The following is a 22895-nucleotide window of genomic DNA, read 5'->3' on the forward strand; positions in this document are numbered from 1 at the left end:
GGGGGGAGCCGGTGGGGCCCTGGGGGTGTCTCTGCCAGGACAGGCCCAGGGGTGTGCAGCCTGTAGCCTGGGAGGGAGGATGGGCCAGAGGAGGAAGCAGGAGGGCTGGGGGAGGGCCCCTTCATGCGCGAAGGAAACGGGAAGCTGTGGAGCAGGGCCTCACACTCTGGCGGCTGGGAGGAGAGTGTTGGAGTGGGGCAGGGTGGAGAGAGAGGAACAGTCTGGAGGCTGCCCTGGTGCATTCAGAACAAAGGCTGCGGGTGCAGGGTAGGGGGCAGGAGACCAGGAGAGGTTGTGCACAGAACTAACTGGTCCTTGCCTCAACTTTTCCAAGGGACCCTCAGGGATTCCGGGTAGCAGGACCAGGCTTCCTGGACTCCCTGAAGCCTGGCTCAGACTCTGAGCTCATTGCCAGGCCAAGCAGACCACAGGCACCATGTCCCAGCCAAGGGCGGAGACAGTGCAGACCCCAGGAGCTGGGCGATCTCCCCAGAAGCTATCAGCAGGCTCTGGCTGTGGCGGACCCCACCAGGAGGAATCTCAAACACAGCCCCCTCCGTTACCATTTCGCTAGCCATCACCAGCCCTGTCCTTCAAAAGCAGGCTGGGTTAACAAGACCATACACAGCCCAGGCTCCATGGTTGGTGCTGCTGGGCAGGGCTGTGCACTCAGACACATCCGGGTCCCCAAGGCCACCTCCCTGGCCACTGTCCCTCCTGGCTGAGCCACCTGTCTAAGCCCCCCACCCCAAGAATTCCAGGAGATTCAGTAGGTACACCCTTGGGAAGACGGCCCTCATGTAGAGGGCCTCGTGGATGTTATCGCTGCTGCTGACTGGCATGTAAAAGTCATGGAGGACCCCGTAGGGACACAGCCCTGCAGAGACACCGTCCTGCCCCGTCACAGCCCCGTCCACAGCACCATAGAGCCACATCCACTCCTGACTACTCCTGGCTTTGTGCCATCCTCACTGATGCTGGGCAGCAGGGGTGACCAGCCCACAGGATGGGGCGGGGCTAGAGCAGCCCTACAGGAGGGGCCCATACCCTGCTCCGGTCCCCATGGCATCCCTGAACAGAGAGCCCAGGGCAGGTGTCTTGGGCTCCTGGGCTGCCACATCAGAGTACAGGACCACAAGCGGTGACCCTAGAGGACAGCAATGCATTGTCTCGAGGCTCTGGAGGCTGAGCGTCCTAGATAAGGGTGTCGGCCATGTCAATTCTTTCTGGGGCCTTGAGAGAGCGGCTGCTCCAGGCCTCCGTCCCAGGTCCTGGTGACTGCCGTGGTCCTTGGTGTTCCTTTATTGTTTGTAGATATGTTTGTCGAGTGGCTTCTGTCTGCCCCCACGTCTCCCCTTTTACAGGACACCACTCAGAAAGGATTGGGACCCACCCTACTACAGTGTGACCTCATCTGACCCATCTGATAACAAGACCAACCAGTTTTGTCCAGTCGATTCTGACTCATGACAACCCCATATGTTTCAGAGTAGAACTGAGCTCCAAGGGTTTTCATGGCTGTGACCTTTCAGAAACAGGTCGCCAGTCCTTTCTTCCATGGCACCCCTGGGTGGGTTCAAACCACCAAACTTTCAGTTAGTAGCCTAGTACCTTAATTGTTTGCACCACCCAGGGCCTCCAGATAACAAAGAAAAACCCTGTTTCCAAACACAGTCACATTCGAGGTGCAGGGCTATGACTTTAAAGTATCCCTTTGGGGACACCATTCAGCCCTAACAGATGTTGGGGATCCTGGCTGGGGGCAGGGCGGGCAGAGGGGCTCACATCTGTGTCTGCTCCCCACCCCAGGAAGGCCACAGGACATGCCCGCCCTCAATCCTGAGACGCAACCAGCCCGAGGGCTGCAGCCCTGGAGAGGAGCCTCGGAGGAGCCGACGGCGTGTGCGGTTTCAGGAGCCCCTGGAGGCTGCGGTCCACTGTGAGAGAGCGTGGGCACATGGGGCGGGCGAGGGCGGGTGGGGCGCCTGTCCGAGGGGTGCGGTGGGGTTGGGGCGAGGGTGCATAGGGTGGACCAGGGCAGGTGGGGTGCCATGTCCGAGGGTGCAGTAGGAGTGGGGCGCCGTGTCACAGGGCCTCCTGTGAGACCACGGACAGAGCATGCACAGCTCTGGCTGGGTCCCGGGGCGACCAGAGGGACCTTGGCCACCCTCCTGTCTTCCCAGAAATAAAGAGCCAGATGCTGTTGAGTCAACCCTGACTCGCAGCGACCCTGACTCATGACGACCCTGACGCGTGGTGACCCTGACTCATGGCGACCCTGACTCGCGGCGACCCTGACTCGCAGCGACCCTGGCTCGTGATGACCCTGACTCGCGGCGACCCTGGCTCATGGCGACCCTGACTTGCGGCGACCCTGACTCGCAGCAACCCTGGCCCGCAGTGAGCCCACGGGCGTCAGGAGAGAGCTGCGCCCCGAATGGTTTTCCCTGGCGGCCCCTTTGGAAGCAGACCACCGGGACTTTCTCCCAAGGGGCCTGAGTGGACTAACCCTCCGGCGTTTCACTTAACAGCCAAGCATCTTAACTGTTTGCACCACCCAGAGTCTCCTTCCCAGGTGTAACCCTGGCAAAACCCAGGCCCCAGGGTCAGTCTAGGCAGAATACAGTCAAAGAAACCACAAGTGGCATAAAATGCCGTGACTGCAGCTACTGGCAGGTTTCTTTGTCCCCTCAAGAAGGCAGAGTGGGGAGCATTCTGAACGCAAATGATGTCCTTCTTCAGGACTGACCCTCCTGACAACATGTCCAAAGCATGAAGGATGCAGCCTCGCCATCCTCACTTCCAGGGAGCATTGCGGTTGTGCTTCTTCTAAGACACATTTGTTCGTTCTTCTGGCAGGCCATGGTATATTCAATATTCTTCGCCAACACAATTCAAGGGTATCAGCCCTTCTTCAGTCTTCCTTATTCATTGTCCAGCTTTCACATGCATATAATGCAATTGAAAATACCATGGCTTGGGTCAGGCACACTTTAGTCTTCAAGGTGACATCTTTGCTTTTCAACTCTTTAAAGAGGTCCTTTGCAGCAGATTTGCCCAAAGCAATGAGTCTTTTGATTTCTTACTTCTTTTTTTTTTTGCTTCCATGGCTGTTGATTGTGGATCCAAGTAAAATGAAATCCTTGACAACTTCAATCTTTTCTCCATTTATCATGATGTTGCTCAATGGCCCAGTTGTGAGGATTTTTGTTTTCTTTATGTTGAGGTGTAATCCATACTGAAGGCTGTGGTCTTTGATCTTCATTAGTAAGTGCTTCAAGTCCTCTTCACTTTCAGCAAGCAAGGTTGTGTTGTCTGCATAACGCAGGTTGTTAGTCTTCCTCCAAACCTGATGCCCCATTCTTCTTCATATAGTCCAGCTTTTCGGATTATTTACTCAGCATACAGATTGAATAAACCTGTTGCCGTCGAGTCGATTCCAACTCATAGTTACCCAATAGGACAGAGTAGAGCTGTCCTATACGGTTTCCACGGAGCACCTGGTGGATTCGAACTGCCAACCTTTTGGTTAGCAGCCATAGCTCTTAACCACAATGCCATCAGGGTTTCCACAGATTGAATAGGTATAGTGGACGCATACCTTTCCTGACTTTAAACCATGCAGTATTCTCTTGTTCTGTTCAAACGACTGCCTCTTGATTCATGTACAGGTTCCTCATGAGCACAATTAAGTGTTCTAGAATTTCCATTCTCCGAAATGTTACCCATAATTTGTCATGATTCACAGAGTTGAAAGCCTTTGCATAGCCAGTAAAACACAGGTAAATATTTCTCTGTATTCTCTGCTTCCAGCCAGGTCCATCTGACATCAGCAATGCTATCCCTGGTTCCACGTCCTCTTCTGAATCTGGTCTGAATTTCTGGCAGTTCCCTGTCAATATACTGCTGCAGCCACTTCTGAATGATCTTCAGCAAAATTCTACTTGCATGTGATACTAATGATGTTGTTTAATAATTTCTGTATTCTGTTGGATCACCTTTCTTAGAAACAGGCATAAATATGGACCTCTTCCTGTCAGTTGGCCAGGTAGCTGTCTTTCAAATTTTTTGGCATAGATAAGTGAGCGTTTCCAGCGCTGCATCCGTTTATTGAAACATCTCAATTGATATTCCATCAGTTGGAGGCTTGTTTTTCACCAATGCCTTCAGTGCAGCTTGGACTTCTTCCTTCAGCTCCATCTGTTCCTGATCATATCTTACCTCCAGAAATGGTTGAACTTCAACCAGTTCTTTTTGGTATAACGACTCTGTATTCCTTCCAACTTCTTTTTATGCTTCCTGCCTCTTTTAATATTCTCCCTGTAGAATCCTTCAGTATTGCAACTCGAGGCTTGAATTTTTTCTTCAGTTCTTTCAGCTTGAGAAATGCCAAATGTGTTCTTCCATTTTGGTTTTTTATCTCCAGCTCTTTGCACCTGTCATCATAATACTTTACTTTTTATTCTCAAGCTGCCCTTTGAAATCTTCTGTCCAGGTCTTTTACTTCATCGTTTTAGCTATTTGATGTTCAAGAGCAAGTTTCAGAGTCTCTTCTGACATCCATTTTGATCTTTTCATTCTTTTCTGTCTTTTCAGTGACCTCTTGCTTTCTTCATGGATGATGTCCTTGATGTCATTCCACAACTCATCCGGTCTTCAGTCATTAGTGTTCAACATGTCAAAACTATTCTTGAGATGGTCTCTAAATTCAGGTGGGATATACTGAGGGTTGAACTTTGGCTCTCGTGGACTTGTTCTAATTTCCTTTAGTTTCGACTTGAACTTGTTGTTAGGTGCCGTCAAGTCGGTTCCGACTCATAGTGACCCTATCCACAACAGAATGAAACACTGCCCAGTCCTGCACCGTCCTCATTGTTGCAGCCACTGTGTTCAGGGTCTTCCTCTTTTCTCCTGACCCTGTACTTTGCCAAGCATGATGTTGGTCTTGCAAAATTCAATCATGCGACCTCCAGCATCATTTCGTATTCCAATCACCAGTAATTATCAGTGCATTCTGATTGCATGTTCGATCAATTTCAGACTGCAGAAGTTGGTAAAAATCTTCAATTTCTTCATCTTTGGCCTTAGTGGTTGGTGCGTAAATTTAAATAATAGTGGTATTAACTGTCTTCCTCGAAGGCGTGTGGATATTATCCTATCACTGAGAGCATTTACTTCAGGAGAGACCTTGAAATGTTCTTTTTGATGATGAATGCAATGCCATTCCTCTTCAAGTTGTCATTCTGGGCATAGTAGACCACATGATTGTCTGATTCAAAATGACCAATACCATCCATTTCAGCTCACAAATGCCTAGGACGTCGATCTTTATCTGTTCCATTTCATTTTTGATGATTTCCAATTTTCCTAGATTCATACTTCATACATTCCAGGTTCAGATTATCAATGGATGTTTGCAGCTGTTTCTTCTCATTTTGAGTTGTGCCACATCACCAAATGAAGGTCCTGAAAGCTTGACTCCATCCACATCAGTAAGGTCGACTATACTTTGAGATGGCAGCTCTTCCCCGGTAGTATTTGAGTGCCTTCCCGCCTGGGTGCTCATCTTCGGGCTCTGTATCTGACAACGTTCCTATGAACGGCAGCAGAACCTCATCCCACTCACCGCGCACTTCCCAGATTCTCCCACCACCAGACCCAGGGCTCTGCGTGTGCCTCCCCTACCCTGCCTTCTCCTTTCCGCCCACTTCCTCCCACTGTCATACTCATAGCGACCCTATAAGACAGAATAGAACTGCCCCGTAGAGTTTCCAAGGAGCACCAGGCAGATTCGAACTGCCGGCCCTTTGGTTACCAGCCGTAGCACTTAACCACTACGCCACCAGGGTTTCCTATAGGGTCGCTATGAGTAGGAATCGACTCGACGGCACTGGGTTTAGTTTTTGGTTTTCTTCCCACTCTGGGTCCTTCTCCTGGGGCACAGCTCTGCATTAGTAAGCAGTACTGGGTAACAAATACCCCAAACTCAGCCACTTCAAGCACCAGCCACTTATCGTCTCACGGTTTCCATGGGCAGGAGTCGGGTTTGGCTTAGCTGGCCCTCTGTGTGTGGTCCCCGTTTGCCATCGATAGCCAGGACCAGGGACTCACCAAGGCTGGGGTCTTCTGCCAAGCTCAGGCAGTGGTGACAGAATTGAGTTCCTTGCAGCTGTAGACCTCAACGCGGCTTGCCTTTTCAAGGCCAGCTACAGCGTCTCTCTCTGGCCTCTAGACTCTCTTTTAAAGGGACTGCTTGATGAGGTCAGGCCCACCCAAGACAATCCCCTTTTGATTCACTCAAAGTTGACTGCTTAATGTCCTGAATTACATTGCAGAATGCTTTCCCCTTTGCTCTGTTCTCTTGGTTGGAAACAAGTCGCAGACCCACCTGCATTCCAGGGGAAGGGGCAACATAAAGGGGCTTCCATGGTCCCACTGCTCCTACCTAGAAAACGAGCTCCCCGTGAGTCTGGTGGCCAAGGCTCCACAGGCACACATTATCATCGTCCCTCTTGGCCAGGCAGCCCTGGTCTAGGCCCACCCGCTTCCTGCCTTGCTAGAAGACACCTGACCCCCCAACCCTGCTCAGCCCCGCACAGCCACCAGGTCCAGGCCTGCCCCCACCCCACCTCCTGGGCTTCCTGCAAGACAACTGACCCCCTGCTCCTCACCACCCGCCACTGTCTGGGGGGTCCAGGCCTCGCTGTCCACAGAGCACTTCCTCAGGGGTCCCAGCAGCCCAGAGGTGGGACAGTGCAGATGGAGAAACAGGGGTCTTGGGTCGCCCAGGGGGTGGGCTGGGGCAGCTGAGTTCCTGCCCTTCCCTCCTTCGAAGTGCCAGTCCCTGATGCCTCAGCGAGCAGCGGCCTGGGCCCCTCTGCGTCCTGCCCAGCTGACCACCAAGCCACCCTCCCAGACCCAGCCCACCCAGACCCGATGTGACCCTGGCTGGGTGGTGCTGTCCCTTCCCCCCGCCAGCCAGGCAGGTCTCTCGGCAAATGTTCACGGCCCACGCTCTTAGAACAGGACACAGGCAGACAGCCAGGCAGGATAGGGGGCAGCCCTGGTCTGGGTAGGGCTGTGCCTGCCACACCTGTCTCAGGTCCTCCGGTGGGATGGGGCAGGGCCTGAGGATGTGGGGGCTGGCAGATAGCAGCCCCCAAAGCTCTCCCTCCAGATTCCAACCTCTGCTCTTATCCACAGACATTGCCCGCAGGAACAGCACCACCACCATCAGGGGTAAGTTCTGAGCCCCTGCCCCCCACCTTCCCCAGCGTCCCCGGGCCCTCAAGTCACACCCAGGACCCCGCCTGAGCACCCACCTCTGGGCTGAGTGGACCCTGCCTGGCAAAGCGGCTGTGTGTGGTGGCCCTGGGCCAGCTGGCAGGGTCAGCCAGGCAGCCCGCTTTCCCTCCAGCCTCAGGGGAATGGGGCTGAGGTGGATGGGGGCCCTTGCGTGGCAGGGGACTGGCCTACCTTTCAGCCCTGACCCTGTCTGCCTGCCCAGTGCGCAGCTGGCCCTCACGTCGAGGCCGAGGCTCCCTGTTCCTGCGGCTTTCCGTGTGTATCCTGCTGGTGGTGGCCCTGGGTCTGTGCTGCGGCCGCACCAAGCCCATCGCACTGGCCCTTGAGGACCTCTGGGCCAGGGTCCTGGTCCTCGCCTTGCGCCTATGGCACACAGCCCTTGAACCCTGGCTGTGGGCAGCCGGGGACCGCCGTGGAGGAGAGAGGCCTACTATGGGACCTGGTGAACCCCCGACTCAGGGGGCCAGTGGAGCTAACTGGGAAAGACGCCCCATGCCTTGAGATCAGGGCTGCAGAGGCAGGGGCAGCCCACCGCTACCCCCTGTCTCCCATGTCAGGGCAACTGGGAGACTGGATAAAGGACCTCATTACTAAAAGTCAAAATACTAAATAGCCTCAACAATGGACTCACACACACAACGGGCACGGAGATGGTGTAAGACCGGGCAGTGTTTCATTCTGTTGTAGGTGGGGTCGCCATGAGTCAGAGCCAACTTGACAACAACTAACAGCAACAACTAAAAGTCAGCACCCATGAGCTCCGGGCCCCACCCTTGCCCTTTAGACCCTCCCTCGCCCCAGTGGAAAGGCTCCGTGTCCCCGGGTTTGGCCACCACTTTGGAGGAACACCTTGCTTGTGTCTGTGGGTGGCTTGGGGAAGGGACTGCGCAGCCCAAACCTCAGAGACCCCGGGAAGAAGAGAGGTCTATTGGCCGGAGCTGGGTGTCACTGCATCCTACCTCCATGCGAGTTCCTTCCTGGGCCCCTCCCGAAGCCACATGCAGGGGGCCCCCAAGCCTAGCCTTGTGGGTGGTGTAACATTGAAATGCCACCTCTGACCCCTGGTCTGAGCCCTCACCCAGCCCCAAGAGCCTGGGAAGGAGTCCTTGGAGCAGTGGTGGGGGCATGGAGGCAGGGAGGGTGAGAGGCAGCTCGCTCTGCCAGGACCCCCACCACCTTCAGACCCAGATCCAGCCAGCTTTGTACCCTAGCTCTGCACCCCAGCTCTGCACCCCAGCTCTGCACCCCAGCTCCACACCCCAGCACTGCACCCCAGTTCTGCACCCAGCTCTGCACCCCAGCTCGGAGGCAGGGGCTGAGGGCTCTGAGATGGGGCCACATGGTAACAAACCTGAGGCTGCATTCAGGGCCAGGCACTGAGGCGGTCTAGACCCCGACCAAAGCTGGAGTCCCAGCATACACCAGGAGGAGCCGCCTGGGTGAGCCACGGCGCCCTCGGAAGGCCTCCAGACCCTCTCAGGAGTTCCCCAGCTGAGGTGCTGCCCCCTAGCACCTACCCTTTAACCATGTACCCTGCAGCTCCTCTGTGGGGAGAATCCACTTCTATTAAACACAGTGGCCTCTTCCAGTCGTGGAATTTCTGCAGAAGGAGAAATGGGACGACAGGCTGTGGGGTGGGTCTCTCCCAGCTGTGGGGGTGCAGCTGACATCCGAGTGCCCCTGGGTCTTCCCTACACCCCTCAGCTGAGTCCTCTCCTTGGGGTTCCTTCATGACTTCCGTCTCCAGGAAGCGTCTGGAATGAGTCTCCCGACACTGGCCGAGCCCCTGCTGGATGCTGCGGTGGACACTGTCTGGGCTTCCACCTGTTCTACCATCCCCACAGCCCCTTCCCCATCTGGGCCTCAGGGGGCCTGGGCAGGGGTCTCCAGGGTCTCTTCCAGTTTTAGAATTTGGGGAGCCCGAGTGGGGGATCCCGGAGGAGAGGGGCCGCTTCCAAGATCAGTGCCCCAGAGGGGTTGTGGTGGGGCCACTCCTTGGACTGCATGTCCCTCAGGACTGGGGAGGGGGCCCCAGCATCATGGCCATCACCATGGTTACCGCCTCCCACACCCTGGCTTCCACAGCCCCAGGAAGTCGACAGGCAGGTGTTATGAACCCATAGTCCAGCTAGGGAAAGAGAGGCTCCTAGGGGTTAAGTCCTGGCTCAGCCTGGGTCGTGGCTCCCAAAGGGCCCCTGGTTCCATCTGGGGGACACTCACCTGGAAGAGGACTAGCTTCCACGAGAAAGCCCCCACCCCCCCGCCATGAGCTGCCATGAGGGCTGAGGGGGTCTCCCCGCCCCCCTGCTGAGTATTCTCGGCTGAGAGCTATTCATGGGCAAAGGCCATGGAAAGACGTCCAGCTCTGAAAGGTCTGTCTCTGTCTCCTGGCGCTGCTGTAACAGAAATACCACAAGTGGATGGTCTTGAAGGACAGAAATTTATTTTCTCACTGTTTAGGAAGGCGCCTAAAAGCCCGTATTCAGGATGTTGGCTCTGGGGGAGGATCCTTGTCTCAGCTCCTGTAGCCCCAGTTGGCTCCCCAGTTCCCTGGCATCTACCTTCCCCTTTGTGCTTTATCTGTCCTGTTTACATTTCAAAAGTGATTGGTGTAAGACACACCTTGCACTGTTGTGACCTCATTAACAGGACAATGAAAACCCTATTTCCAAACAGGATTACGTTCATAGGTATTTAAGAAAAAAAGCCAAACCTGTCCTGTTGAGTTGATTCCAGCTCAAAGCGTGCAACCCTAAAGACAGAGTAGAACTGCCTCATAGGGTTTCCAAGGAGCAGCTAGTGGATTCGAACTGACCTTTTGGTTAGCAGCCTATGAGGTAGGATTCCAATACCCAACTCAGCTGGGGGGAGGGGAGCCCCTCTCAGCCCTCATGGCAGCCCATGGAGGTGGGGTGGGAGGCTTCCTCTGGGAGGCCAGCCCCCTTCCAGGTGGGTGTCCCCCAGGAGACACAATTCCGTCCTTAGCATGGCCCCACAAGACACACGGCCTGCTGCTTCTGAAAAAATGCTGCTCAATAATGTGTTCCTGGGCTGAGCTTTGCCCACAGGGGCCAGGCGCAGTGGGGCTCAGTAGTCAAGTCCACCCAGAAACGGACATGAAATCATGCCCACGGGGAGCCCAGTGTCCACTTCCTTTCCATGTCTGAGACTCAAGCAACAGGGGCAACGTTTTCATCTTAAAACTTAAGTAGTTAAGACAACGGAGATAAGGTGAGCTGATGAGAGGGACGGACAGAAAAGAACAGAGAGACTCCTTGCCGCCCACACTAGAGTCGGGTGTTTTTATTTTTACTTTGAGAAACAGATACGAGTAAGGTCTAAGAATAGTCACACCCCGCGTGGCCAGAGGAGGGATGAGGACAAGGATGTCTGCTATCAAAACCGCTGCGAGGAGGAAAGCAAAGGGTCATAGGGTCGTAGGGCCAAGCTGTGGGCTCATTTCAGGAGCCCCAAGTCATGTCCTCCACCTCCTCTCTGCACCCCAGCACCAGGCCTGCTGGGAGTCAGCCCCCCTGGTGCCCCAGCACACCTCTGGCTGTCCCCTTCCTAGAAGCACCCAGAGCACTGGTGTTTGGGTGCAGGGGTGCAGGCACAGCGGAGATGGGTTCGTGCGTCAGGACATCCCCACTCTGCAGAATACACAGGCAGGCCTCTGCTGACCCCCAAGCCGGGGCTGCCCAGACCAGGTCCCTGGACCCAGGAGGGGCAGCTGCCAAGGAAGGACCTGGCCCCCGGCCTTCCTGCCCTGCCCAGCCCTCCTGGGTGGTCCTGGTGGCCACCAGCCAGATGGGCCACTCTGCCTCCTGGGGGGACCAGAAGCTCTCCGTCTGGACAGGGTCCCGCAAGAAGGGATTAGAGCACATAGAGTGGGTTGGGGTAGGGCCAGCAGGGAGCCTGGGACCCCAGATCAGCTTTGTGGCCTCGGATTCTGCCATATACCTTCCCCTAGAACTCAGGTGCTCCTAGACATGCCCAGTGGGCTCTGAGGTGCTATGCCCACTGGGCCCTGACCGTCGGGCTCTGACCCTGGACCCTGTGCATTGGCCTGACAGGAAACCTCACTCCTTACCAGAAAGCAACCCCACCTGGCAGCCAGACCAGGCCTGGGGCCACAGGTGCCTCTGGGATTCCTGGTTTTCCCTGTTTGGAGATAGACCAGCCGGTATTGGTGATAGACAGGGGAAACACCCCAGATGGTGAGCCGGGGGGCAGTGGCACAGAGAGAGCTTTGTAGCACAGGGGAAGGAAAGTGTGTACATTCCACCATGGGGGAGATGTGCACTCTGACCCCTGAGGCCCCCCACCCTTGGGAGCAAGGACGGCAAGCTCACAGGCACACTTCCCGGGGTGGGGGGGCCCACAGCTGGGGGAGTCAGGGGGCCAGTGCCCGGCTTGGGGCCGCACAGCCCAACAGCTCTGGTGGCTCCCCACGGAGGCAGGGGAACCAGCTCCTGGGCCCCAGGTCACACCCAGCCTCTCAGTCTGCCTGCTACTCCAGCTGAGGTGCCACCCCTCTCCATGGGCCTCAGTGCAGCAGACTCTACAAAGTGGGGGTGATACCACCCTCCTCTCAGGCAGAGGTACTCGGTGGGCACCCAAGGGGAACAGGGGCCACGGAGAAGGAGCTCAGTGTACCCCATTCTCTCTCTGACCTCTGCCCCACACAGAGCCCGCACACTACAACTTTCCGGCACACACACATGTACCCACACACAAGAACACTCAGGTAAACACACACACACTCACAAACGCACACACACATACAGGTACACACACACTATGCACACACTTTCACACTCATATGCACATTTGTACTGACACGCACACACATACCGGTAGACACTATGCACACACAGGTACACTTATGCACACTCATGCACACTTGTACTCACACATACACACACACACAGGTACACACTGCACACACACGTACAGTCATGCACACTCACACTCATGTGCACACTTGTACTCACGCACGCACACACACACGTTCACACACTCACACATGCACTCGCATGCACACACACAGACCTACAGCTGCAGTGTCACCAGTCCCCTCATTCCACGTGTGCATGTTCACTCCCCTACTAGATAAGGGGGAGCCCTGTCACCCAAACACCCGCATTCATCACCCCCAAGCACAGGCAGAGCCCACACAGAGGAACAAGCTCACTGGGGCCTCCCCCAGCCAGACCATGTGGTCTCCCCCAGCCAGGTCCCCACAGCACGGCCATTCCCCAGGATGTACAGGCAGCCACCACCTGATCCAGCATGATACCTGATCCAGGTGACACCACCATCCCTGAACCTGGGTCAGCTCCAGCTCCCAGGGGAGGGATCCTGGAGCAGGAGCTGAGGGAGACTCAGCACCCAGCAGGGAGGAGGGGCGCCCAGGTCAGAGGTGGGGGACGCACTGGGAGCTTCTCCCGCACTCGAGGCCCTGCTCCCAGATTCAGGAGCAAGCGATGCCAGGACATCTGGCCATCGTGGGGTGGGGAGCCACTCTGGGGACAGGTGCTTCCCGGGATCGTGCAGGTAACTGACCAGATGCAAAGCACCTTCACACCTGGGTAAGTGGCACACGGCACATCGGCACACAGAATGTGGACCCCAGAGGACCCAAGGGGCCACAGCCCACCCTTCAGCCCCCCAGGCTTACCCAGGCCAGTGCTGGCAGACAGGCGTGTCCACACCTGCAGGACAAGTGTGTGACCTTCAGGACAGGTGTGTCCTGCTGGGACAGGTGTGTTCTGCCAAGACAGGTATGTCCTGCTGGGATGGGTGTGTCTGCCCCTGCAGGACGCCTGGAAGGGCCCAGCCCACACGAGTCTCTTCTAAGGTGCACCTGACAGACTTTCTCACAACCCCAGGTTTCTCCAACACCCCATCTTCAGGCCCATGCCCCTCTCAGTCACGGTTTCCTCTTCCCGGGTAGACACTGGGCTCTTGGAGGGCGGGGCCACCTGCAGTCCACACAGGGCCAAGAGGGAGGGGGCATGCAAAGCTGTGCACGGCTTGGGGGGTAGGCAGAGCCCCAGCTCCCAGGATGGGCAGGACTCTGGGTGGGGTGGGGGCTAGATGACAGCATTCTTGTCCTCCTGGCAGGTGGCGCGGGGGCCCGGTCGGGCCAGCAGCAACTCCTTCTCGTGGACCAGGCTGTCCAGCAGGTCCTCCTGGCGGTAGTTGTGGTAGACCTTTAGGAAGGCCAGCACGGTGGTGGCCAGCCAGGCCAGCCACGAGGCCCAGAGGCCGAACTAGACGGGGTAGAGAGACAGAGGTCAGGGCCAGCTGGGCCGCCCCACTTGAGGGGCCCATGTCCACCCACCAGGTGTGGCTCACTCAGGTGCACGCACACCTGTCCAGGCAGCCAGTGGAAAGGCCAGGATACACTGAGGGGGAAGTGAGTACTGGGGCGGGGGGCAGACAGCCTGGAGCCCCCCACCCCAGCTGCCTCAGGGAGCAGGCTGAGCCCACACTGGCGTAACCGTGTCCACACAGCCGTCCTTCCCAGCCGTGCGCACCTGCTCTCAGGGACTCTGACACACTCCCCCAGGCTGGGGCGGGGGTCCCCACGGAGGAGCGGGGCTGGGGCAGCCCACTCTCAACCCACCGGGGGCTTGATCAGCCCAGAGAGGCAGTGAATCACAACATCGCCTCCAACTGACCTTTCTCTGCTGTTTTCAAACATCTGAAGGAGGCACGCTTTAATTAGAACAAGGCCGGAGAAGTGGTAAACACAGATTCCTGTTGGAGCACGCTGGTACCCAGGCTCACGATGCCTGATCTAATTGCAGCAAGTTAGGGTCGAGGTGACTCCCACCGATTGGTGTGAAAGCGTCTTTGGCTCAGAAAGAACCTGGGGGCGGGCACAGCCTGAGGGCTACTCAGTGGCAAAGGTCTGGGACGGCCACTGGCCAGTGCAGAGGCCACTGGGGGGTGTGAAGTGGATGGCCTCCCTGCCTGGCACCCCTCACTCCTGACCTCTGGGCCTGGAGCACAATGGGATTTCAGGGGCCAGGCCTGACCCCAGGTCCTGCCCTATGACCCTCATTGACCACTGACAAATCCCAGCACATGGAGTCCCTGACCCACACCCAAACTTCTCACCAGCCAGCGTCCCGCTTCATGCTCTATCTGCCCCCAGGGAGCCCCAACACCGGCCCTTCCCTCCAGAAAGTGCCCTGGACTGTTGGCCCTTCCCCAGGACTGCACATGTGTGCACGCGCATCCACACGTGTCCACACAGACGCACGAGCACACACACGCACGCACACATGCACACACACGCGTACACACACCCTCCCCATCTGCAGCCCACCTGGGCAATGGCAAACTGGTCGTAGAAGGCGGAGTTGTCCACATTCAGCTCCAAGTCGACGTCCTGCAGCTCTTCGCAGCTAAAACGCAAGACTCCAGGTGGGCGGGGACAGCAGGTGGGCGGTGACCACCAGCCCTGGGAGGGGACATCAGCTGGCCCAGGAGCAGCCCATGGACAGTGGGAGCATCACCCACTAACGGGGAGGGGCTGTCACCAAGGGGGCAGACAGGGGCTCTGGGGTCAATGCCTGGGGCCACACAGACGCCGGCAGGAACTCCGCCGTCCATCCACAGGTTGCAATGTCGGGAACCCCAAATCTCCGACACCTGCTGGTTGGCCCCTTCCCACCGTGTCCCACCCTCAGGGCTCATGGTCTCACTGCTGTGCAGAGCTGGGACAGGGCCAGGGCCACCACTAGCCTGGAGGAGGAGACTCTGGGAGGGGTGGCCAGGCATGGGAGGCAGAGCTGCAGGCTGGGGCTGGGACCGTGAGCAGAGAGGCATCCTGGTGGGGACACAGTGGCGGTTTCCAGGTGGGGGGCCCAGCGCACCTGTGCGGCACGGTGCCCTTCTCAGTGACGGCATCACACCACATGGTGAATCCCACACTCACAATGGTACTGGCGATAAAGACGAGGAAGACCACGAGGGCGCTGACCAACAGGTTCAGGAAGGCATAGAAGAAAGAGCTGCAGGGACACAAAGAGGGACCTTCACTGAGAGCCACTGGGAACCCCTGGGACCAGATGGGGGGACAGTGAGAGCCCCCTGGGGCCACCCAGGACAGACGGGGAATGCTGAAAGCCTCCCCGGGGCCAGTCATAAGGAGCACAGGGCGTGCGGTCAGGACCACCCAGGTTCCCTGCCTCGGCCACAAACGCCCACCACTCGTGAACACACCCTGAGACTCAAGTCCTGAGCATGGGCTCAGTTGGCTAAGCCTGGAATGCATGCTGGGGCCTGGCTGTCAAGGCAGGGGGGTCAGTCCCACCAGGAGAACCCCAGAGGGGAAGGCAGCAAGGAGCTGGGCAGCCAAGGAAGGGCCATGTCCATCCCTGAGACCAGGCGGCCCTAACCCACAGCCAGGTGATTTGATACGAACGTCGACGCTCTCCCACATTGGATCCAAATAAAATGACCAACAAGACCGGCTTCAGGGTGAACATTTAATCAACAAGGGCTCAGCTGGAATCTTGGCCAAGAAAACGTCAAAGCCACTGTCACTGGTGATGGTAGCTACCGACTGAGGAAAAACAGAGTTCCCGCACTGTCCACCCATCCATCCATTCCCTCACTCACTCACTCATTCATTCATTCATGCACTCATTTATTCACTCATGCGTCAACAGCACTGTTTCAGCATCCACTCTGGCCCTGAGTGAGACACTGAGAACAGAGAGATTAAAATAGTGCCACCCTGGCCCCTAGGAGGCACCCCCAGCCCGTGAGCAGGATAAACCAAGGCCCAGGCCCCAACTCAAAGTAGTCAGGTCCAGTTGGTGTCTCAGGTCTCAGGTGGGCAGCCACAGACAGGCCCCCCTCCAGCCACACTACCCCAAGGTGCAGTGCCGAGACAGCAGGTATAGGGGAGCCATCCACCAGGGCTGGGGGGCTGAGTTACCCCAAGGGTGCTTAAGGATGAGCTGCCAGCAAAAACTCCAGGAGGGTGGGAAAAGCAGGGCCCACCATGTGTGTGTTCACACACACACATGCACACACACGTGCTCTGTACTGGGGGGGCCATGCCTCTGAACCATCATCACTGCCAGGGATGAAGGCCACGAGTCAGCAACACGATCCACAGCCCACACCCTGACCCACAATTCCCAAACCGAAATGGACAGCAGAACACCAGAGCGGAACCTGCACAGACGTGAGCCGTGTGGGTCCATCCCCACCCAGTGTGACACCTTCCCTGCCCGACCCACAGCCCTGACTGTCCCTGCAGGAGGCTCCATGCCACCCGCCCAAATCCAAACCACCCATGCACCGGAATCCTCCACCTGCCCTTCAGAGCCACTTCCCCCATCCACACCGTGTGCTGGCCAGGAGGTGACCCCATGGACCCTGGTGATGGCTCCTGTTCCCCTGGCTTCTGGCTAGGTTTGATCAAGGGGGGCCCCAGTAAGGCGTGGGAGGGGAAGAGAATGAAGGCCGGTGTTTATTCCCAGGCCCCTTCCTGGGAGCTGCTTCGGACTGGCGTGTCCCCAAACCAAAGGTCCCTGCTCCTCGGTTTGGCCTCTTATACATGATCTGCCCCTTCCAGGTCCCCAAGCCCAGTCCCCACCTCTGTGAACTTATCTGTCGGCCAGCCATCCTGAACTGTGCCCCCCTCGAGGGAACCATCTGTTCCCTGCTGGGACCCTGGTAGACTCAATGCTGAACCCCAAAATCTTTCTGGGAGGCCTTGAGTAGGGGGTCGGGCCTATAGTTTAAGTTATAGTTATAATAAGAGCCTATCACAGCCCACTCCACCTCCGAGGGTATTGCCAAGGGTCTCCCCAGCAGCCCCCAGAACACTCGGCACCTGGGGAGCACCCAGCGCCTAGAACACGTGAGACACCCAGTGCTTGGGGCCGCCCCCTCCTGCCCCCTCCTGCCCCCTCCTGTCCCCTCCTGTCCCTTCCTGCCCCTTCCTGCCCCTTCCTGCCCCCTCCTGCCTCCTCCTGCGACTTCCTGCCACTTCCTGCCCCCTCTTGTCTCTAGGGTGGTTTACAACACAACCTCCTACAGCCAGGAAATCTGATTACCTGGAAACCCCCTGGACACAATTCTGGAGCTCCCGCCCTCTTCCTGAGCCACGTTAGGGACGCCAACCTGCAGTAACCACTGGAAGCAACTTCACAGTGCCATCTCCCCCTCCCGTCCTGTCTGGTTGTCCCCACGGGACCCGGCTGGGTCCTGCAGATGTCGGGGGATGGGTGAGTCCAGAGCGTCAGCTGCCCCCTCGAGCAGGCCAGCTCAGACCGGCACACACCGGGTTAACCTGTCTGGCTGCCTGGCAGGGCACTGCTCAGACTTGCCGTCTCCATGGTGACCGACCTGCAAAGCGGAGCCTCAGAGGGCTGAGAGAATGCGTGGGCTGCAGATGGGGTGTGTTAACCCGGCCTGCTCTCGGCTCCCCAGCCCAGCCTGCGGCCCACATCTGGGGTGGGGGGGCTGACCCAAGCCCCTGGCCCACGGCCCACCTGAAACAGCAACAGAAAGCCACACGTGCCATTCATTCATTCAGCAACTAACAGTGGGGTGCCGAGGTGACACCCCTTCTGCAAAAACCTGCCCCTCACCCTTTAACCCTTTACACTCCTGGACTCGTGCTGTCAGGGACCCTGTTCCTCAGAAGACATGGCCTGTGTGGAGGGGCTGGCACCTGAGACACTGCATCTGGCCCAGCAGCAGGGACGCCGCCTAGAGCACCCTGGAACAGACCAGTGGGCAGGGCTCTGCCCTGGTACCGAGGAGGGTGCCTAGTGTGCAGCTTAAGAGAATTAGAGTTTGTGCCAACCCCAACCACCATCTGTCTGTCGCTTTGTTGTACTGTGGTGGCTTGCGTGTTGCTATGATGCTGGGAGCTATGTCACCAGGATTTCAAATACCAACAGGGTCACCCACGGTGGACAGGTTTCAGCAGAGCTTCCAGACTGAGAAAGACTAGGAAGTAGGACCTGGTGACCAACTTCTGAAAATCAGCCAATGGAGACCCTGTGGGTCACAGAATATTGTCCAAGACTTCAACTCGCTTACTTTGGACACATCACCAAAAGAAGCCAGTTGCTAGAGGAGAGCATCATTTTGGTGGAGGGAGAGTGAAGACGAGGGAAACCTTCCATGAGACGGATCGACACAGTGGCTGCAACAATGGGCTCAAACATGCCAACAATCATGAAGAAGGTGAAGGACTGGGCAGTGTGTTGTTCTGTCACACCCAGGGTCACCGTGAGCTGGAGACGACTGGCCAGCACCTGACGACAACCACAGCAGCCGCCCTCCACAGGCTCCGCCGGCCATGCCAAAGTCTGACAGGCAGCAATGACCTTGGTGGGCTGTGTCCAGGGCCCACCAATGGACTCCAGAGCCCTTAGCCATCACAGGAGCTCACTCTAAATGCCTGTCCCAGCCTCTTGGCTGACGTGGGTCCTCTTCACCCACTGGCACTTGTCACCTGGTCCACACACCTGACCAGCAGCTGAGCTGGACTCTGCAGACACTGCCTCCCTGGGCAGTTTGGTGTGCTGACCTCCGGCCAGATTGTGAATCTATAGGACATCGGTGCCAAGACAGTGAGGCAGACGTGGCAACTCCCTAGTCCTCAGCACCCAGGCATCTTTTTCACCCATCCAGCCCCAGGGGTCCTCCAGTCTAGGGTCCCCTCGATGGACACCTGTGGCCTAGGACATGCCGAAAACCTCAACCCAGTCCTACAGCCAGACCTCCGTCATTCCAAACAGGACAAGATGCCCAGAACTAAGACAAGGGCTGACACTTCCAACGTGATCACTGCAGCTGACTGACCACCAGCTGGACCGTGCGGCAGGCAGAGAGGAGACAGAATGGATGCACAACCACGTGATGTCAGCCAATAACGCCAGATGGCCAAGAAGGACATTATATCACTGATGTCCCTGGGCCCAGCACTGACTGTGATGGCCAGAGAGTGGACAGAGGTCATTGGAGGGAGGATGGGGAAATCTACACCTGAAGCAAAGGGTAAAGACCTCCCACCAGCCAGGCCCACAGCCACGAGAGCAGGGGCTGCGTGTCCAGCTTCTGGAGGGTCAAGGCCATGGTGGTACACAATAAGTTCCCCCCACCAAGACCACGTACACGCCAAGTCATCTAATGGCTCTCAAATCCCACCACGGGCCAGTGAGGGGCGATGGGCCTGCCAGGACTTCAGTCCACTCCGCACAATGGAGGAGGAGGGCCCCTGCGTCCCAGGTCTCCATCTTACACTGGGACTGAGAATGGCCATCTCAGTGGGTGGGCGGGCAGCTTCTGAGATGATCCAGGGAACAGCTCTGTCCAAGAATCAGCTACTGGCCAAGTCCCCAGGTTTGCTGCCAACTGGTACAAAACGGGCAGCACCCACGTGTCCTGGAATCCTTTATTGCAAGCTCTGGGGGCTCTCAGCTCCCCTCATCCTCCCCTGCAGAACCTGGTGGTCGGTCCTCCTCTGGAATCTCTCCCACTCTGAGCCACGCAGGCTAGCTTCTCTCTAAGGAGCTATCTTCAGGTCCACCCCAGCTAGACCACGAGCCCCTGAAGGCCACTTCCCTTGTAGGAGCCCCCAGGAGGCTGGAGCCATATGCACAGACATCTGTGCCAAACCAAAGCCCCTACATGGCCTGTCCCCTCCACCCCCAGCTTCCCAGACTGAGGGGCCTCCACTCCTGGTAGGCTGTCCTCCCCCACCCCCATCCCCTCCTTCAGACCCTCAGGGATGCTCCTCCTGACCCTACCTGCACAGGGGCACTGATGGGAGTCCACTCAGCTTGGCAACGTGGTGCAGATGACGTCCCCTTGGGACACCAGCCACGGAGTAGTTTGAGGGAGGGAGGAGAAGGGGCCTGGAGAAAGGCAGTCAGCACCCCAGGATGGCCAGGGCTCGCCTGGACCCCAGAGTTTGGGATCACAGCCCCCAGCACCCAGAGGCCTCCCCAGGCTGACCCCTGGCTTCCTGCAGACCTCGTATCCAGAACCTTTGTGCAGCGGGTTGAATTATGTCCCTATCAGATATGTCCAAGTTGTAGCCCCCGGTTCCTGTGAATGTGACCTTGTTTGGAAAGAAGGTCTTTGCAGAGGTAATTAAGTTAATGATCTCAGGATGAAATTATCCTGGCTTTAACCAAAACGAAAGAAAAACAGGTGCCATTGAGTGGACCCCGACTCGTGACGACCCCCACATGTGTCAGAGCAGAGCTGTGCTCCAAAACGAAAGAAAAACAGGTGCCATCGAGTGGAGGCCAACTCAGGATGACCCCCACGTGTGTCAGGGCAGAGCTGTGCTCCGTGGGATTCTCAACGGCTGAATTTTCAGCAGTAGAGATCACCAGGCCTTTCTTTCGAGGTGCCTCCGGCTGGACTCCAGCCTCCAAAGTTTTGGTTCAAAGCAGACGGCATTCATTGTTTGTACTATCCAGGGACTCCATATATATTTGTAAACATTGGAGGTATAAATAAATAAATACACACATAACGTCATTGGGATAATACGCTTCACTGGGGCCACTTTAAACCCATATAACACACGCCAGGTGCTGTGGGGTTGACTCAGCCTTGTGGGGCCCCCATGAGCAGAACTGTGCTCCACAGGGTTTTCAATGGCTGATTTTCCGGAAGGAAATCACCAGGCCTTTCTTCCAGGGCACCTCTGGGTGGACTTGAACCTCCCACCTTTTGGTCAGCAGCCGGGCAGGTTAATTGCTCACACCACCCAGGGATCTACTGGATTTACAGTAGACCCTGAATCCAATGACTGGTTTTGGAAAACAGAGAGACTCAGAGAGAAGTCCGGGTGACAACGGAGGCAGAGATGGGAGCGATGTGTCCACGAGCGAAGGATTGCTGGGAGCCCCCAGAAGCCAGGGAGAGGCATGCAAGGATTCTCCCCAGGGCCTCCAGAGTCGGCCCTGCCTGCCGACAGCTTGATTTTGGACTCCGGCCTCCAGAGCTGTGACAGAATGAATTTCTGTTGTTTTAAGCCCCCCAGTCTGTGGTGCTTGTCTGGTGCCCCAGGACACTCACGCACTGGAGGGGCTGGGGCTCTTCACCCCTTATCAGACCCAGTCCCCCTTCTTTCTCCCTGCAGACCCCTCTTCCTCTCTCGGGGCCTCTTAGGCCATTAGGCCAAGCTTAGGTCCCCCAGAGCCCCTTGCTCCATTTCCCCCCTCCCACAAGGAGTAAAAAGCCACGAAGGCTGCCAACACATGTTGAGGGGCTAGGGTGGGGGACTGGGGGCCAGGATTTCAGGGCATGGATGTGAGGCAGCCCTGGGCACTGGGCCTGCAAGGACCTCTGCAGACGCTGGGGCTGCTCTGGGGTACAGTAGTCTTAGCCAGAAGAGTGGCCGGATTCCCAGACAATCCCAGAGCAGGGGTTCATGGGCTCGTGGGGTCTACTGCTGAGGACTTGCCCCACCCCGGGGTTATCACATGCCACTGTCCCTCGGTGGAGCCAGGGCAAAAAACGGACAATGGAGGCTGAGCAGAGGGGAGGCGGGCCAGACAGGAGAAGAGCCCTTCCGCCTGCAGCCCCGCTTCTTGCACCTTCCCTGTCCTGCGAGCCCCCAGACAAGTTCTGAGAGCCAGGCGGGTCGCGAGGGGCTTCCCTCCGGCCTTCTCTCTGCCATCCCTCTTCCCCGGCACCACCCTCTCCTCCCCTCTCCAACGCAAGCCTTACCGTCACCAGGCCCAGCCTAGGGCCTAGTCCCCTCCCCCACCCCGAGCGAGCGCAGGCCCCAGACCAGGTTGGGAGGTCCTGGCGGCGCGGGCCAGCGGAGCCAGGGAGGGAGGGCCCCTGGGGATGACGGAGCAACATTGCCCCTGGAGGTGGCTAAGTGCCCGGAAGCGGGCGATGCGGTGCGCCCGGGCAGGAAAAGCACTGGGTCTTTTCACGGCCCCTGGTTTGTGCGTGTAGACAAAGGGCCGTTTACCAAGAGGTGGCGAGGGCGAGGTGGAGGGGTTCACACTCATCCTTGGGGAACTGGGCCTGGGGGCGCTGCTGGCACGGAGGGGGCGCGTGCCCGGGGGGCGGGCGGCAGGGCGACCTACTTACTCCTCATGACCCTTGCAGAGGAAGAAGAGCGTGCGCCAGGCGTGCGCGGCGGCGAGCAGCAGCGAGAGGAGGCTGGCGAGCAGGCTGAAGCGGCAGGCGGCCGGCGGGCCCCACTCCTGCACCGTGAAGCGCTCGCGCTCCTGCACCGTCAGGTTGGCGCTCAGCCACATGCCCTCGGTGAAGAGCAGGCAGCGGCCGCGGAAGTCGTGCCCGTTCTCGGACAGCGGCACCACCACCACGAAGCTGAAGAGGAAGGCCAAGAAGTAGCAGACGCACTGCGCGAAGAGGAAGTTGTTGAGCGCCATGGCTGAGCCGGAGCCCGGGAGACCGGACGGCAGGGCTAGAGGCACAGCCACGGGGCGCAGGCTACGGCCTGGGTGCCCGGACCGCCGAGTCTCGGCGCTGCGCAGGCCGGGCCGGGGCGCGCGGAGGCTGCGCAGTCAGGGCGCCGCCTGGTCCTCGCGCGCCCCGCCCGGGGA

At 57.8% G+C, this 22895-nt stretch overlaps 1 protein-coding gene across 1 annotated transcript; it reads right to left on the reverse strand.

The window, feature by feature from the left end:
• Window positions 1-10591: 10591 nt before the first annotated feature.
• Window positions 10592-22853, reverse strand: TMEM179 (transmembrane protein 179). The gene is made up of 4 exons (XM_049897439.1): window positions 22417-22853; window positions 15195-15332; window positions 14645-14723; window positions 10592-13580 (listed from the first exon to the last, which is right to left on the reverse strand). Exons 1-4 carry the CDS (start codon window positions 22719-22721, stop codon window positions 13401-13403), a joined length of 702 nt encoding a protein of 233 aa, XP_049753396.1. The 5' UTR covers window positions 22722-22853; the 3' UTR covers window positions 10592-13400.
• Between the last annotated feature and the right edge of the window lie 42 nt (window positions 22854-22895).

Source organism: Elephas maximus, chromosome 10 (genome assembly GCF_024166365.1).
Source record: "Elephas maximus indicus isolate mEleMax1 chromosome 10, mEleMax1 primary haplotype, whole genome shotgun sequence".
NCBI lineage: Eukaryota > Metazoa > Chordata > Mammalia > Proboscidea > Elephantidae > Elephas > Elephas maximus.

Bases quoted from the DNA above. Each gene is read 5' to 3' on its own strand.
- TMEM179 (XM_049897439.1), bottom strand. From the start codon at position 22,721: ATGGCGCTCAACAACTTCCTCTTCGCGCAGTGCGTCTGCTACTTCTTG. The intron at 14,724-15,194 runs GTGCGCTGGGCC...CTTGCGTTTTAG, and splicing joins AAGGGCACCGTGCCGCACAG to CTGCGAAGAGCTGCAGGACG. The intron at 13,581-14,644 runs GTGGGCTGCAGA...TACCCCGTCTAG, and splicing joins ACCAGTTTGCCATTGCCCAG to TTCGGCCTCTGGGCCTCGTG.